The 19546-nt window shown below is 36.1% G+C and overlaps 1 protein-coding gene across 1 annotated transcript in view; it reads left to right on the top strand.

Moving 5' to 3' along the window:
• Nucleotides 1-19546, top strand: part of LOC135213568 (adenylate cyclase type 2-like) — a gene marked incomplete in the record, with an annotated part of 801033 nt that overhangs the window by 666250 nt on the left and 115237 nt on the right. The window contains 5 exon segments of the mRNA XM_064247559.1: nucleotides 451-548; nucleotides 6433-6544; nucleotides 9046-9173; nucleotides 17397-17555; nucleotides 18990-19122. Of these exon segments, the coding sequence (XP_064103629.1) occupies nucleotides 451-548; nucleotides 6433-6544; nucleotides 9046-9173; nucleotides 17397-17555; nucleotides 18990-19122 (630 nt within the window).

Below are 19546 nucleotides of genomic sequence, written 5' to 3'. Positions count from 1 at the left end.
TGATAGTCAGAAATCCAAGCGCTTTCGTCTTTACTCAGACATTAACTCCTTGACAATGTCTGAGTAAAGACGAAAGCTCTTGAATTTCTGACTATCATTTTCCTGTGGAATTCGCTTATTTATGAAGTCACGTGGATCTACTGTGATTTTTTTAAGCATATATATATATATATATATATATATATATATATATATATATATATATATATATATACATATATAATGTACGGTTTTGATGTGTTTTTAAACATATAAAAGCTCAAAGAAATATTTTGATAAGACCGATGGAAACTTGGAAGGGGTTGACTGGTATAAATAATGAAAATATATACAAGGATTGATAGAACGTGAAACTTGGAAGACAAGAGGCTAAAGAGTGTATTATTTGTAATCTTGAAAAATATTTATCAAGTTTGTGGAAACTAACCTACTTTTCTCCTTTCGAAACAGGTGAAGAGGCACGTCTTGGAGAGCATGGAGATGCCCCCCAATGCCCAGCCCAAGAAGCAGTTTCACGAGCTCTACGTCCAGCGACACAATAATGTTAGGTACGTGTAAACGCAAAGGAAATTGTCTTGTCGTAACATAACTCACTGGCGATAGGAAGTAGCCTCAGTTAAAGTAGGATAGATATATTTTGATAAGTTTTACACTTGAGTAATTTTATATATATATATATTTATATATATATATATATATATATATAAATAAATATATATATATAGATATAGATATGTGTGTGTTGTGTGTGTGTGTGTGTGTGTGTTGAGACTGGTAAAAATGTTGTTATAATAGAATTCCATCTAATAAAAGGAGCCCATAAAAACGCAAAAAATATAGAAAGTGATATATATATATATATATATATATATATATATATATATATATATATATATTGGGATGTAAAAAAGCATTGTACATTTCATTGTTAATTTCGGACACAGTTATTTAAGTATAGCATAATACTGAGCTCATGAATATGCCTTCCATTTATGGCAGTGACCTTTCGATATAAGTGCAGTCTCGAGATCTCGAGATATGCCAAAAATTCTATCGTAGAATTTTGTTTTCGGAATTTGTAATTAGGTAAACTTTTAAACATAGAGATGTCTGAAATTAGAGCAGTTTATCATAATACAACGTATGCGTTTTCTTATGATTAGAGGAAGTGATAGAAAACGAGGTTATTGTAGGGGGATGACTATCATAAATAATTTGTGGGCGTATTTGCTCCATGACAGCTGCATATACAATAACGACCCGGGGGTTGGGGGGGCGTTAGTGTAGTCAGTGCACCTCACGTGGTGCACTGTAGGCTTTACTAAAGTGTTAGCAGCGTCTATTCGACCCTAGGTGCACCAACCTTTTATTTTTATTTATTTATTTATATTTTGTTTTGTTTTAACACTGCTCTGTTTCATCTCATTTATTTTCTGGATCTTTATCGTGCTGTCCACCCACTCGAACTCCTTTTCATTGTCTCAAGGGCTGATTGGCTGAAAGTATCCCTAATGCTTTACATTATAGCTTTAATATAATAACCCATTTATTGAGCCCTATAGTGTGGCTTCTCTCACTTCCTCTAAGAAATAAAGTGAGTTAAAAAACAGAAGTTAATCTTAACTTTTCATCCTTAAATAGTTAGGCTTATTGTTTCTGTAGGGACCGAGCGTCCCACGTCAAAGAATCTCTCTCTCTCTCTCTCTCTCTCTCTCTCTCTCTCTCTCTCTCTCTCTCTCTCTCTCCCTCTCTCTCTCTCTCCTGTGTGTGTGTGTGTGTGTGTGTAAAACCTGCTCCTACAGATAAGTGAGCACACGGTGTCTCCTCGATAGACTAACAAGTCTTTGAGACATCCTAATCCTTGTACCTCCTTGTAACTCTCTCTCTCAATAAAACTTTCAAGCTTAGCCAGATTCGGCCTTCTCTGTATTACGGAGAGAGAGGTAAAAAAGAAACACATTTATAAAAGTCGAATAAGCCTTCGCCTAAACTTCTGTTAATGAATCAAGTTAATGAAGAACGCAGAAGGAAGGATTCTGGACATAATATCGAAAGCCAAGTCTTGCCCAGCTTAGAGAGGAACTTAGCGAGAGAGAGAGAGAGAGAGAGAGAGAGAGAGAGAGAGAGAGAGAGAGAGAGAGAGAGAGAGAGAGAACTTGTTTCTGTAAGCTGCCGAAATACCTCTTGATTGGCTCCGTAAGACTTGTTGCCAATAAATATGAGTGAGATTTCGCAAGAAGTCAATATATTGAAGAGAGAAAAAAAACTTCATTTGACCCAACTTTTGCCAGCGAAAAAAGGTCAGTCAGGGCAAGTGCGTGACTCGAGAAAAACCTGCCATGGAACTCCTTTGCCCAGAAAGGAGGTTTCTTTTGTTACTTGCAACTAATGAAGAAGTTTAGGAAACACCAGAAGTTTAGTAGGACTGGAAGTTTTCTTCGGCGGGATCGAGAGGGATAGACGAATGGTGTATTGGTCTTCGATCTCTCTCTCTCTCTCTCTCTCTCTCTCTCTCTCTCTCTCTCTCTCTCTCTCTCTCTCTCACACACACACACACACACACACACACACATACACACAGTGTCATTATCATTATTATTGGTCTTCAAGACGCCAGAAGGAACCACAATCAGTTAATTATTGGAGTTGATGTTCATATTGTTGGTGTGCTTCATAACATTATTGTGGTTGTGTAGGCGGCAGTGATGCTATTATTATTATTATTATTATTAGTATTAGTATTATTTTTTTTTTTTGGTCTGACACAGTCCTCCATTCATTTTTTTTTTTTTTTTTTTTTGCCTCAACCCAGTCCTCCAATTCGACTGGGTGGTTTTTATAGTGTGGGGTTCCGGGTTGCATCCTGCCTCCTTAGGAGTCCATCACTTTTCTTACTATGTGCGCCGTTTCTAGGATCACACTCTTCTGCATGAGTCATGGAGCTACTTCAGCGTCTAGTTTTTCTAGATTCCTTTTCAGGGATCTTGGGATCGTGCCTAGTGTTCCTATGATTTTGGGTACAATTTCCACTGGCATGTCCCATATCCTTCTTATTTCTATTTTCAGATCTTGATACTTATCCATTTTTTCCCTCTCTTTCTCTTCAACTCTGGTGTCCCATGGTATTGCGACATCAATGAGTGATACTTTCTTCTTGATTTTGTCAATCAACGTCACGTCTGGTCTATTTGCACGTATCACCCTATCTGTTCTGATACCATAGTCCCAGAGGATCTTTGCCTGATCGTTTTCTATCACTCCTTCAGGTTGGTGCTCGTACCACTTATTACTGCAAGGTAGCTAATGTTTCTTGCACAGGCTCCAGTGGAGGGCTTTTGCCACTGAATCATGCCTCTTTTTGTACTGGTTCTGTGCAAGTGCCGGGCATTCGCTTGCTATGTGGTTTATGGTTTCATTTTTCGTATTGCACTTCCTACATATGGGAGAGATGTTATTTCCGTCTATCGTTCTTTGAACATATCTGGTTCTTAGGGCCTGATCTTGTGCCGCTGTTATCATTCCTTCAGTTTCCTTCTTTAGCTCTCCCCTCTGTAGCCATTGCCACGTGTCATCGCTGGCTAGTTCTTAGTCTGTCTCATGTATTGTCCGTGCATTGGTTTGTTGTGCCAGTCCTCTGTTCTGTTTGTCATTCTCCTGTCTCTGTATATTTTTGGGTCTTCGTCTACTTTTATTAGTCCTTCTTCCCATGCACCTTTTAGCCACTCGTCTTCACTGGTTTTCAGATATTGCCACAGTGCTCTGTTCTCGATGTTGACGCAGTCCTCTATACTTAGTAGTCCTCTCCCTACTTCTTTTCGTGTTATGTTTAGTCTGTCCGTATTTGCTCTTGGGTGTAGTGCTTTGTGTATTGTCATATGTTTCCTGGTTTTCTGATTTATGGTGCGGAGTTCTGCCTTCGTCCATTCCACTATTCCTGCGCTGTATCTGATTACTGGCACTGCCCATATGTTTGTGGCTTTTATAATATTGACTTGAGTATCGCCTTGAGTCTCTGCATATATTCTTTCCTGATCGTGTCCTTCATCTCTTGGTGTTTTATATCTCCTCCTTCCATTATTCCCAGGTATTTGTACCCAGTCTCATCTATGTGTTTGATGTTGCTCCCTTCTGGTAGCTTTATCCCTTCAGTTCTTGTTACTTTGCCCTTTTGTATGTTGACTAAGGCGCATTTTTCTATTCCAAACTCCATTCTGATGTCCCCAGATACAATCCTTACAGTCTGGATTAGGGTATCTATTTCCTTGATGCTCTTACCATACAGCTTGATGTCGATGTCGTCCATGAACATCAGATGGCTAATTCTGTTGCCTCTTTTCTTGAGTTGGTACCCGGCATCCATCTTCTGTAGTACTTTTGTCATGGGAATCATGGCTACTACGAAGAGTAGTGGGGACAGTGAGTCTCCCTAGAAGATCCCTCTCCTGATATTAACCTCTGCTAGTCTTATTCCAGAGCTTGTAAGTATTATATTCCAGTTGCGCATTGTATTTTTGAGGAAGCTGATAGTGTTTTCCTCTGCCCCATATATTTTCAGGCATTCTATTAGCCATGTGTGTGGTATCATGTCGAAGGCTTTCTTATAGTCTATCCATGCCATGCTTAGGTTGGTTTTCCTTCTCCTCCTGTTCCTCATTACCATTTTGTCTATCAGGAGCTGGTCTTTTGTGCCTGTTCTGAATAGTTTGTTCTGTTGGTATCCTTTATTCCTGTTCATGTACCGTTGGATCTTATGTGCTTTGGCCTTGAGCCTCTGTTTTACATCTTCTATTGTGTTGTTTAGTCCCCTCTCTTGTACTTTGTATTTCTCGTTCAGTTCCTCCCTTGTTTTCTTGCTTCTTAGCCTTTTTTCTGCCATCTCTTTCAGTTTACTCAAGTCAGATCTCATCACCATGATTTGCTTTATTATTATTATTATTATTATTATTATTATTATTATTATTATTATTATTATTATTATTATTATTATTATTATTATTATTATTATTATTATTATTATTATTATTATTATATAGGAATCGCCTTCCAGTTGAAATCCAGAGGGTATGAACGTTCAACAATTCTTGATACTAAATAAGATTGCAACATCGGCCAAAATTCCTGCTAATAAAGAAAAAAAACTTTTTGTATCTGAAGGCTATTATAGAAAGTTCATTACTCCTCGAACAACACTGTTCGTGAACTGTTTCTCTCTCTTCGCCGCCAATAATTTAAATTCTCACAGAAACTCTTATTGTAAAAAATTGCAAAGTTGTGGAATTTAAACCGAATAGCGTTGCCTGAAAGCTAATTAGCTTTGAATCGAGGTCTGATTTTATGTTAATGCATACTACGACTCGTCATTAACCAAAAATGTTCAAGTAACTAAGCTGAAAAGACTTGTCACATAAAATAGTGTAAAGTTGTGTAAAAGAAACAAAATGTTGGTGCTTAAAAGACAATGAGTTTTGAATCTTGGTCTGATTTCTGTGAGTGAATGCAGTCTCCTTCGTACCCAAGCAGTCTTGAAGTAACTCCCCCCAAAAATAAAAATAAACACTTCTCACAATAAAAAACACTTCTCACATAAATTTATAATGTAAAGTAAACAAAATGTCGCTGCTTAATACCTAATTAACTTTTAAATTAGGTCTTAATTTTTGCCAGTGCATACTCCAGCTCAGTTTAACCTAAGCAGTCTTTTAAGTAACTACATTTAAAGTTCTTGTCACTTAAACACCCACTTCTCACATAAATTTATAATGTAAAGTAAACAAAATGTCGCTGCCCAAAATCTAATTATCTTTTAAATTAGGTCTGCATTTTTGCCAGTGCATAATAAACAGCTCAGTTTAACCTAGGCAATCTTTTAAGTAACTGCCTTTAAAGTTCTCCTCACATAAACACCCACTTCCCACATAAATTTATAATGTAAAAGTAAACAAAATGACGGTGCCCAAAACCTAATTAAATAGGTCTGAATTTTTGCATGCATGCTGCGACTCCCTCTTCTCGAAGCAGTCTTTTAAGTAACTACCTTTTAAGTTCTTCTCACATAAATTCATAATGTAAAAGTAAACAAAATGTCGATGCCCAAAACCTAATTAACGTTTAAATTAGGTCTGACTTTTTGCAAAGTGCATACTACGAATCCCTGCTCTCGAAGCAATCTTTTAAGTAATTACTGTTTAAAGTTCTTCCCACACATAAATTTATAATGTAAAAGTAAACAAAATGTCGGTGCCCAAAACCTAATTATCTTTTAAATTAGGTCTGCATTTTTGCAAAGTGCATGTTACGACTCCCTGCTCTCGAAGCAGTCTTTCAAGTAACGACCTTTTAAAGTTCTCAGACATAAATATCTCTGCCTCCGAGTCGCTGGAATCTAAAGAGGACTGAAATCATTCCTTTTGCTTCTTTCTTCTCTCCCAACAGCATCCTGTACGCCGACATCGTCAACTTCACTCCCCTGTCGGAACAGCTGACCGCCAGCGAACTCGTGAAGACCCTCAATGACCTCTTCGGCCGCTTCGACCAAATCGCACAGGTGAGAAATAACTGAGGTTCAATGGAAAATTTCTATACTCTCTCTCTCTCTCTCTCTCTCTCTCTCTCTCTCTCTCTCTCTCTCTCGGCCTTGGATTTAAGGATATTCTCAAGCACGTGTTCCTTCGTGCTACATTCGATATATATATATATATATATATATATATATATATATATATATATGTGTGTGTGTGTGTGTGTGTGTGTGTGTGTGTGTGTGTGTGTGTGTACTGTTCCAATGATGTCCGGATAGGTGCATGAATTATAAACACACACAAACACACCATATATATACATACATATATATGTTCGTAATTCATGCATTTATCCACACAACATATAAAACCGATAAACAGCAAACACAACAGAAAGCACAGTATATATATATATATATATATATATATTATATATATATATATATATATATATGTGTGTGTGTGTGTGTGTGTGTGTGTATATATATAGTGCGCGTGTGTATTATTAGCATTCACAGTTATTTATGCATGTCCATTCTAAAAAAAAGCACGAGTGGGAACTCCAGTGGAGTTACAGCGAAGACTGGGAACGCTTCGTCGATGTGAGAGCCACATAACCCGAATCTTACTTGAAAATCGTTAATCCTTTATGTGCGAAGTTCGCGGTATCAGGGTGATCCGGCGTTCGATTCCCCGTTTATTCGCGGTGCCCGATCTTCTTCTTAAGTCCTTAAATCTCGCAAAACCGATCGAGTTTTTATGTAGTAGACTTTGCGTTCGTTATGTTTCGAGAAAGACCGAGCGCTGGAAAGAATCGGAAAGTGCGGCTACGGCGCTCTGTCGGTGAGTGGATTAACACCCCGGGTTTTTTTTATTTATTTATTTTTTTTTTAGGTATTAAAGAACTTGTGTATGTATTCTCTCTCTCTCGCTACAGTGAGATAGCTGAAATTAATGAAAAAAATTCTATTCTCTCGATAGCTGAAAATCATGAAAGGAGTTCTACTCTCTCTCTCTCTCTCTCTCTCTCTCTCTCTCTCTCTCTCTCTCTCTCTCTCTCTCTCTCTCTCCAGGTGAGAGATAGCTGAAATCAATGAAAAACTCCCTTCACACCTTCCAAACCTTTTAACTGTCAATTTAACTTTTAGGGCAGAATGACCTCATAGGTCCCAGCGCTTGACCTTTCTCCCAAATTATCTATTCCATTCCAAGTGTTGCATCCACGTTGCAATAAACCTTTAAGTCAGCAGGCTTCGAAATGGACCTGGAAAATAAGATACTACATTTACTCTAAGGATGTAAGTTCAAGATTTCCGTAAACGATCGAAATTCAAAATACTCTTCTCCCCTCATCTACAATGCTTGTGAAGTCTCGAGAAATCCAGCGAGCGATCGTCGACTTCCCATTGCATGCAAAAGCAGCCAGTGGAAGGGAATAACACTCGCAGATTCCCCCGTGTTTTTACCCTCATGAAAAGGTATTAAGAGCCTCGGCCTGGGATATACGAGACTCCAGTTCACTGCTATTGCAAAATGCATAAAGTGGCCCGGCGGATTTGCAACGTTCCAGATGCTGCGATGGTTTTGCCATGGTGTTAATGGCCCCTGATTCTTGATGCGCTCGATTTTGCCGCCTTGTTTGATATTTGCTTTCTTCCTTGTGGTGGGGTTTCTTGTTGGAGGTGGTGGTGTTGGTGTATATGTTTGTGACGGGAACATACGCTTACTGGTATGTGTATTTATATGTATATATATATATATGTATATTTATTTATATGTGTGTGTGTTCGTGTGTGTCTCTATGCACATATATTTATGCATATCTACTATATATAGAATATGTATATGTATAATATATATATATATATATATATATAATATATATATATATATATAGAGAGAGAGAGAGAGAGAGAGAGAGAGAGAGAGAGAGAGAGAGAGAGAGAGAGTCTTAAAAGACATTTATCAGTCCTTCATGTTACAATGGTCACAAAAACCACCTCAACTTAGATGTTTCATAATATTTGTGCATATCCACTTTTTCCATCTGAAAAACTTGAAATCTGAAAGAATGTGGTTCAAGAAATTCCCTTTATACACTGACCTGTTTATACAGGTGTATGTGTAAATATATATCTTTGTGTTCGTGTGCACCTACATATTCTCTTTTATACATGCGAGTATGTACATGCTTGTGTCTGTTTATACATGTGTATATGTGAGTATAGGAATATGTCTTTGTGCTCGCTCCTGTGCACATTTCAACAGGTGTAAACATACACGCATGTACATACCTATCCAAGTTTATACATGTGTATGTGTGGGCGTACTTATGTATATGTCTGTATGTGTATATGTGTATGCACATACATACACGTATATACATGCATATACCTATATATATTTATCCCACAGGAGTGCATAACAAACTGTGTAGAATTAATTACTTAAAATGTAAGCAGTCATTTATTTTTAAGTTATTCTCTCCTCCGTTATTAATTCCTCCTTTCTCTCCTCCGTCCCATAGGACAACCATTGTCTGCGAATCAAGATCCTAGGAGACTGTTATTACTGCGTGTCCGGACTTCCGGTCTCTCGCCCGACTCATGCAGTCAACTGCGTCAAGATGGGGCTGGAAATGATAGAGGCTATCAGGTGAGTCTCTCCTCTCTCTCTCTCTCTCTCTCTCTCTCTCTCTCTCTCTGTATATATATATATAGATAGATAGATATAGATATAAACGTATAATATTAAATGCACATTAGAAGCTAATACACGGGTGTATAAAGTGTTATGTATTTCTTTATATTTAAAGACGTGTATCTCTCTCTCTCTCTCTCGTCTCTCTCTCTCACTCTTCTCTCTTCTCTCTCTCTCCTCTCCTATATATATATATATATAATATATATATATATATATATATATATATATATATATATAATATAAAGGTAAAGGTTTTTGCCACGAAGGAAAAAAAAATGAAAAGCGAGATAGCCAAGAACTTTCGGTCTAGTTCGACCCTTTACTCAGGCACAACTAATCTTACAGAGGAAAAACATAGTCCAAGTAGGCTTAATATCCAAACTGACACTACAAGATTAGCAATAAGGTCGATTTCACTCTACAGAAACTAGGAAACGCCTGAGGGTAGTATAAGCGAATTTTTAGACTGCCACACCTTGGAGGATACACACGCGGTCAACAGATGATTCATCCAGAAAACAATACATTTTGAAAAACAAGGAGGCATATACAACTTGTTACCATGAAATTTACAAAAATGTTCCCCAAAAAATTATTAATGAAAAGACGAAAAAAAAAATATAAATATATCGAGCAAGAGAGAGAGGGGGAGAGAATATCGAGCAAGAGAGAGAGAGAGAGAGAGAGAGAGAGAGAGAGAGAGAGAGAGAGAGAGAGAGAGAGAGAAATAATAAATATATACATGTGGGACTAATTTAGTAGTGGTTCATTTATTTTAAGGTCCTTCATAAACATTTTACAAATATACGGGTCCAAATGGTACATTCCCAGACTAAGATTTAGGTTGTTTTTATTAGTGATTTATATAATTGCTGATTCCAGTAAATTTCTTGAAACATAATCATTAGATCTAGCAATTATAGAGGTATCACCCCAATTAATACAATTAGATTTTTCACTCAGATGGATAAACAGTGCATTTGTAGTCTGGGCTGTTCTAACTGAATACATATGCTGCTTAATACGTACGCATAAATTTTTACTTGACTGACCAACGTAAAACGATGGGCAATCCTTACAAGGAATTTTGTAAAAGATCTTGTTATTTGTTACGGGACTATTCTTAATTAGCATATCTTTAATGGTATTGTTATAAGAGAACACTACATTAACATTAAACGATTTAAATATTGATTTTATGGTTTCAAATCCACGAAAGTAAGGTAAGCTAAGTACATTTTTAGGCATTTCTTTTTCATCAATAGCAATACTATAAAACTTTTTGTGAGCTTTTTGATAACATAAATCAATTAAATGAGGTGGGTAGCAGAGTTCGTTTCCTATCTTTTTTATGTATTCTATTTCTTGGTCAAGATATTGTGGACTCGTGATACGCAAAGCACGTAGGAACATAGAAGAAAAAATTTAAATTTTAGTATTAAGATGGTGGCCAGAATAAAAATGTACATATGTTAAATTATTTGTGGGTTTTCTATAAATACTGAATTTACATTGGAAAGATTTTCTTTGTATTAATACATCTAGGAAAGGGATGACGTTATTTTCAATTTCATCAGTGAATTTTATGGATGGCACCAAATTATTCAATTTAGGCAATAAATCATTTACATCGATACCAACAGGCAAGACTACTAAGATGTCATCTACATATCTATACCATTTTAAGGGGACAAGTGTGATATTCGGGAGGTTTTGTCTTTCAAAAAATTCCATATATAAGTTTGAAAGGAGAGGTGATAAAGGGTTACCCATGGCCATACCAAATATTTGTTGGTAATATTCTCCATTAAAAATAAATCTGCAATCACAAATACATAACTTCATCAATGAAATTATGTGACTGACGGACATAGGCAATTCATGCAATACAAGTTCATTACTTAAATATTCTAGCACAGAGTCAATAGGGACTTTTGTAAACAAGGAACATACATCAAAACTAACAAAGATATCGCTAGGGTTTAGTACATGTTGTTTAATTTTTCCACAAGATCAAGAGAATTCCGGATGTGTGAATTAGATACAGTTCCTAGTAGCGGGGATAACAATTTGCTAAGATATTTAGATAGTTTATAACCAATTGATCCTACAGTACTAATAATTGGGCGCATAGGTTTGTTTTCATTATGAGTTTTGACTAGGCCATATAAATAAGGTAATGAGGGACACTTTACAGTTAACTTACACAAAAGTTTTTTTTATCTTTAAGAATTTATTTGATATTAATATTAAAGTTTTTTATTACTTGGTCCAACGGATTTTTTGCGAGTTTTTTGTAAGTTATTTCATGTTCTAGTAAAGTATACATGCGGATATGTAGTCAGTTTTGTCCAGAACTACTAAACTATTGGATTTATCAGCCTTAGTAATGTGTAAGCTATTATCATTCTTCAATTCTTTTAAACTTTTTCTGTAGCGAGCGGGGAAGTTATTTTCATGATAGGCATCACGTTTTATATACTTCGTGATCAAGTTATTAATATATATATATAGAATATATATATATATATATATATATACGTATATAATATATATATATATATATATGCTTAAAAAATCACTGTAGATGCACGTGACTTCATAAAAAAGCGAATACCACAGGAAAATAATAGTCAGAAATCCAAGCGCTTTTGTTTTTACTCAGACGATGTCTGAGTAAAGACGAAAGCGCTTGGATTTCTGACTTAGTTATTTTCCTGTGGTATTCGCTTATATACACACACACACACACACACACACAATACACACAACACACACACACACACACACACATATATATATATATATATATATATATATATATATATATATATATATATATATATATATATAAACGTATAATATTAAATGCACATTAGAAGCTAATACACGGGTATATAAAGTGTTATGTATTTCTTTATCTTTAAAGACGTGTATCTCTCTCTCTCTCTCTCTCTCTCTCTCTCTCTCTCTCTCTCTCTCTCTCACACACACACACACACACACAATGTTTTTTGCGGCACTAAGCAGGTTGTAGACTGTTATCCCAGAGAACTTGTTCTGTATCCTCAGGCCTCCTTATCTCTCAGATCTCGTCTTCATCCCATCACAGCGATTTTCTTATCCTTCTCTCATTTATTTATGCGTTCCTAAAGGTTAGGTAACCCTTCGTAAGAATAACAGAAGATCAGGGGAAAAAATTTTTAATATTCGTATATTCTTTAAATCCGCAGGGCGAGATTGTTTCCCCCCTTCTGTTTTGTTGCTCGTAATTTTCAGGTTTCGGTTGTTTTATTGTTTTTTAATTTTGGTTCGCTATTTTCCGGGAGTTTCCCCTGGGAGGCCTAAAGAACAAAGCGGTCAGGAAAGTGGGAAAAAACAATAGTAATAATAATAATAAAAAAAAATTGAATATATTAATTGGTGTAATGGTGAATATCTTACTGGCAAGAGGTTTCAAAAGTGTGCATCAATACATTTAAACACACACACACACACACACACACACACACACACACACACACATATATATATATATATATATATATATATATATATATATGTGTGTGTGTGTGTGTGTGTGTGTGCTCGTATATGTGTGACTGCAATAATCACAATGTCCTCTTGACTTCTCTAATCTTTCACACTTTGGATACGTTTGTCTCCATAAAGCCACAGATCCAAATACTCAACAATATGAAGCAATTCGAACGTCCAGAAGTGAAAAGGGAATTGTCTTTATTACATTTACATAAATATTTCGCTAAAACCTGGCCAGGTAGTTTTTTCTCGCTCTCTCTCTCCTCTCTCTCTCGGCTTCTCTCTCTCTCTCTCTTCTCTCTCTCTTCTCTCTCTCTCTATATATATATATATATATATATATATATATATATATTATATATATCTTATACTCCATGGCGTGATACATAGCATCAACTCACTACGTTGAAATAGATACATGAAAGTTAGTCGACTGCGGTGGGTTCTAAATATAGAAGCAAGGAAAGTAAACTGCAGGAAATGAAGAGAGATTTAGCCCCCTCTGGAAGAAATGAATTGGGAAACTGGCCCCTTAGGCAGGGATGCACCCTCTGGTAGGGATGGACATTTTAAGGCCTAAGGAACACGAAAGTTGGAGGAGGAATCCGGAGTAGAGCACCCAACCATGTAATTCGAAAAAGTACAGATTCTCAAAATAAATGTGGGAATATGTAGCCTGTCGGGTGCTACTGGGTCTCCTGAGGGACGTACTATAAATACTTTCGTGTTTGAACGTTTTACTTCTCTGGCTTTAAGTTTTAATGCGGCTATTTCGAACATCAGGTATCTTGAATTCATTACAAAAACAAGTTTACCTTTAGAAAGAGTGCCTCTTTTTCTGTAACTGAATTTGGCTACAGTGAGGCCTGAAGAACTTGCCGTCTCGAAGTAAGATCTTTGCAACCAGAGAGCAAACTTGTGCCTCTCCACCTTCATTGTCTCGGTATCGTTCTAGTTTTCTATCTCTTATATTTAAATACCAGAATCTCTGCCGGTCGGAAGCATCTGCTTAATTACCCATTTGCCCTCCAGTCTTCACCGCCAGGTCGTGAAGTATGGTACGCCATTACACCAGGCAGAGTTTTTTTAGTTTTTTTTTTTCACTCTTAGCTTCTTCATTAGATTGATGACTTACGTTCCCTGAAGGTTACTCCAGAGGAGTTTCATCTCTCATTCAGTGCCCCGTCTTACAAGCCTCAGACACAGGAACAAAAAATATTAACTTTTTTGTTCCTTCCACTGTATTTATTTATTTATTTTTTTACAATGAGATACCTACCCTGTAGGAATCCAGTCGGAATACGAAGTATCTACCACCCACCTTTTATATACTATAGTAGATTCACATCAACCGTGCATCCGATGCCTAGGCTAGTCCCTTACGACGCTCCTGATTGGCTGTTAATAAACCAATCACAGGGCTGGAAACTCTGTCTCTCTCGAGAGTTCACATGGACAGGATGTATGTTCCACCTCTCTTTAGAGATACGTCTTTCAAAAGTATCCCTGAGGAGAGGTGGAACATACATTATGCCTATGTGAACTCTCTCGAGAGACTGAGAGTTTCCAGCCCTGTGATTGGCTTATCAACAGCCAATCAGGAGCGGCGTCGTAAGGGACTGGCCTAGACATCGGATGCACAGCTGATGTGAATCTACTATAGTACGAGCTTTTTTTATTTATTTATTTTTTCTTTCACAAACCTTCGAGTCACTTAGTTAATTAGTTGTGGGGAAAAAATCGCCTGTCTGTTCGCCGAGATCTCGTTATTATTATTAATTAATTAAGATCTTCCCAAGGGGCGACTCTCTTCAGGATATCATCTATATTTACTTCTGACGGCCCCGCAACCAACACGTCTCAAACGAGTCAGGTTCTTGATAAGCCGACTCTCTCTCTCTCTCTCTCTCTCTCTCTCTCTCTCTCTCTCTCTCTCTCTCTCTCTCTCTCTCTCTCTCTCTAACGGCCAAACTTGGTCGGGGCTTCCCTATGGAGTGTGATGTTTTGATATCAAATGACAGAGCTCTTGTCATGTCATGTTTATATCGATGTGTCATGTCACTTTATTTTTATTGATATGTGAAAAAATGGGTTGGGGAGAAAATAGCTCTCGTTTATATTAATGATATAATTTTGATACTATTTTTTATTTGTTTTATTTTCCTCGTTCTGATTATTTTAATGGGCCAAGTTATATATATATATATATATAATATATATATATATAATATACGGTATATATATATATATAAATATATATAAATATATATACATATATATATATATGTATATGTATATATGCGTGTGTGGCCTGTACACACACACACACACACACACACACACACACACACACACACACACACACATATATATATATATATATATATATATAGATTACAATATGAGGTTTTTTCAATTATTTTTCATTATGTAAGGAAAATTAAGTTGCTCTTCACTGTTGTTTTTCATACTAACTAACTTTCGCATGTGGGTACATTTTTCCGTGTCGAAAATGATGACAATGGTTGCAGGTCCACAATAATATCGCATGTGAGTATAAAGCCTTTAATGGATAATAAAAACTTTCGAACCTTGTACTAGGTTCATCTTCAGTCAAGTGACTGAATATCACATGTTATATTATTGTGGACCTGCAACCATTAACTTTCGCCTATTATCCTGACATAATGTCGTTCGTACCATTCCGCAATGAATAGTATAACTCTGCCTCTCCAGTCATTTTCACTTGGTGAAGTCATTTTCACCTTGTGAACTAAGCGAAGCTGATCTGTTAGTGAAGAACATCTGTGACTACTTTATACCATCACAAAGCATTCACGAACATTCCAAGATGTTTGCAAGGTAATCGTGCGTGCGTACATCCTTGACTGATTAATTGTGTAGTTTTGCTGTATCGGTTGATAGTGATGCATAAGCTTTTTGATGGTAATAAATAAGTCAGTCGTTACAAAGAGAATGCTAGAGTAATGTTCAAAATTTAGAAAATAGTTTCTTTTGATTAATTGGCTAATTTTTGCTGTATCGGTTTACAGTGATACATACTAGGCGTTTTAATGGTATTGTGTGATTAAATAAATATAAAGAGAATGCTAGAGTGATGATTAAATTTTAAAAAAATAGTGCTAGAGTGATGTAAAATTTTTTAGAACATAGTTTTTTCTGTATATCATATAGGTTCAAGAGAATGCTTTTTACAAAAAAATCATTAAAATAGTCTAAGATAATGGATAATAGGGACCTTCTCTTTCCAAGAGGAAACTATACAAAAAAACCTAACACTGAGATTCAAACTGGAAATATCTCCCAATCAGGAACATAAGCAGTTACTGAAAACCGGCTGGTGTTGCCCAGAACTCAAAGGCACCTGCTTCAGTTGCATATTTCCGGTTCGAGGACAAAAACTAGTTCCCTGTCCTCCTGAAGTTGCGTTGTCATATCTGGATATAACCGCACTTGGGTATTTTCTGAGACATGCCAAGTTCTTGCCGGGTGGTGGTCAGTAATAGGGATACGTTGTTGAGTTGTATAATCTTTGAAGATAGTTTTGTTTTATGCTTTTGAAGATAGATTCAATTGTATCTTTCAAGACAGAGGCATTTATATATAATTAATTAATATATACTATATATATATATATATATATATATTGTGTGTGTGTGTGTGTGTGTGTGTGTGTGAAGATAGTCATTTATGCTAAATATAGTCATTTTTATCTTTGTAGAAATATGCATTTATATCTTGGAAGAAAGTGGCATTTGTGTCTTTGAAGACAAAGTCATGTATATCTTTGAAGATAGAGTCATTTATATCTTAGAAAATAGAGTCTTCTATATCTTTGAAGCAAGTGTCTTTTATATCATTGGAGAAATTGTCATTAATATCTTTGAAGATAGATTCAATTATATCTTTGAAGAAAGTGTCATTAATATCTTTGAAGATAGATTCGGTTACATCTTTGAAAATAGATTCAATTATATCTTTGAAGATAGTGTCATTAATATCTTTGAAGTTAGTCATTTATATCTTTGAAGAAAGTGTCATCAATATCTTTGAAGACAGAGTTACGGTTATCTTTTAAGAAAGTGTCATTAATATCTTTGAAGATAGATTCAATTATATTTTTGAAAATAGAGCCATTTATATTCTTTATTGCTGCTTTCACACCAATACATGCCTTCCTCTGAACTTCTCTATTTCCTCACCTATTTCGAATACACTTTCCACTGCAAACCTTGAATCTGAATGGGCATATACGAAGAAACATCCTACTGTGGTGGGGTTCGAGCCCATGCCCAGTAAAGAGCCTGGGGTCCGGGGTACCCAACCTCTGAAACTGGGCGCTGCTGTCTCCCCTACCCTCCTAATCCCCCTACCTATCCCAACCTACCCAGGGCGGACAAACAGGTTTGCATGCAGACAAACAGATTTGCAGGGAGGATGGCGGATGTCTCCCCTACCCTCCCGTTCCCTTACCTCCCCTGCCCACGGAACAAACTGGTTTGCAGTGGGAGGGTGGCTGTGTCATGTCATCCACTTGGATTTTATTATTATATGTATATATGAACATATGCTCTTAAAATTAATGATTTCCTCCTCCTTCGTCCCCTCCTGCAGGAAGGTGAGAGAAGCCGTTGGATACAATGTGGACATGCGTATCGGAATCCACACTGGCAACGTCCTCTGCGGAATCCTCGGCCAACGAAAGTGGCAGTACGATGTTTGGTCGGATGACGTCACCTTGGCGAACCACATGGAATCGGGCGGAGTCCCCGGGTAGGTCAGGGTGGAGCCGGGTGGTGAAGGGAGAGGGGGGGGGGGGGGACTGAGAATGATGTGGTGTTCTTAGAATTTATTGTATCGATGTCTGTCCCTTTTTTCCTATTTTCAATATCTTGTGTTGTGCACTTTTTTGGAGATCGGTCAGTGATGTAATAGTGATAATAACGATTATAGGAATATGAATAGTAGTGAAAGTTGTTATTATTATTATTATTATTATTATTATTATTATTATTATTATTATTATTATTATTATAATGATGGTTGTATGATTTGAGTTACTGTTCTTCTATATTGAGTCTTCTGAATATTATTATTATTATTATTATTATTATTATTATTATTATTAATTGGATGGCTGCATAATTTGAGTTACAGTTTCTCTATATTGAATCTTCTGAAGCTTACGTCTTATTATTATTATTATTATTATTATTATTAGGAAGGAGGCCTTCCTAATAATAATAATAATAATGCTGTTTCAACGGCATTTAATTTATATAGAATCTTCTCAATTCTTCATATTATCTTTTTCTCGTCAGCATGTAGCTGGTGTATTAAGTTTCCTAAGGACAAGTAAAGATTTTCATTTGTCTTAGGTTTATTCCTCTAACGTGTCGACAGCGCACAGGCAGTCATCTATGAGAGTTTACAGTAAAGTGAATTAAGATACGTTTTACAAGTATTTATAGCATGCAAGGTCGTGTACAATCGGTGGGCGGGTCGGTAGGCAGGGATTTAGAGGCCGTTGAAACAGCTATTGTATTATTATTATTATTATATTTAGAATGGTAGCAAAATTTTAGTTAATTCTATATTGAGCCTTCTCAGTCTATCTTATAAATAATTTCTCTTCCACGTCGATATTGGACAATAATTGACTAATAATTGTACGGAAGATTGAAAATACTCAAAATAAAATAACATTTATTATTATTATTATTATTATTATTATTATTATTATTATTATTATTATTATTATTATTATTATTACATACACAACCTATATCTGGTATTGGTTCCAAGAAATGATTTAACAGTTATTAGTACTTAGTACACAGTTAAATACATCATTTTTATTGAAAAAATATAAAGTAAAGTTAAATAGACTTAGAGTCATTCATTCGTATAGCGAAAATATTATATTTTTATTTCATTGAGTCATATGAGAGCTACAGGCTAAATCCCATCTCCTGACCCCTGACTATGACATTGACTCTACTTTTATTTTACTTTTTTATTTTCCATGTCATTGACTCAGATTATATTTCACTTTTATTTTTCATCTTTACTTATATTTTACTCACTCTTAATTTTTATAACATATACTACATACTTTCACGTGAATATACTTCATTTTCTATACTTTGTCCTTTACTTTTATTTTCCATGATATTGACTCATTTTGTTTTATACTTTTGTTCCTAGCCGGGTCCATGTGACGCGGGCCACGCTGAACCAGCTGGATGACCGGTTCCACGTGGAACCGGGTGAAGGACACCTCAGAGACCAGTACCTGGCGGACCACAAAGTCGAGACCTTTCTCATCGTTGCCCCGAAGGTGAGAGAGAGGAGAATCTGTTGAAGATCTCGTACTTTGGTTCTAGGAAGGAAGGGACAGAGGGTTAGAGCACTAAATAAATGGTCTTGGGTATGGGGGTAGGCAGTGCTTTATTTTATTGTTTTTTTTTGGGGGGGGCGGGTGGGAGGTGCCATACTTTGCTTCGTAAGTGATATTTGAATTTCTCTCTCTCTCTCTCTCTCTCTCTCTCTCTCTCTCTCTCTCTCTCTCTCTCTCTGTATATATATATATATATATATATATATATATATGTGTGTGTGTGTGTGTGTGTGTATGTATGTGTATATATTGTGATGTGTATATGTATACATATTATTATCTAATTCACTCTACCTCGGAATAAATTTATTTTCATTGCTTTATGTTAACCGAGGGAGAGTGAATTAGATATTAAAGGACATTT

Source organism: Macrobrachium nipponense, chromosome 19 (assembly GCF_015104395.2).
Source record: "Macrobrachium nipponense isolate FS-2020 chromosome 19, ASM1510439v2, whole genome shotgun sequence".
Lineage (NCBI taxonomy): Eukaryota > Metazoa > Arthropoda > Malacostraca > Decapoda > Palaemonidae > Macrobrachium > Macrobrachium nipponense.
This window is presented reverse-complemented; position numbering and strand designations above follow the sequence as displayed.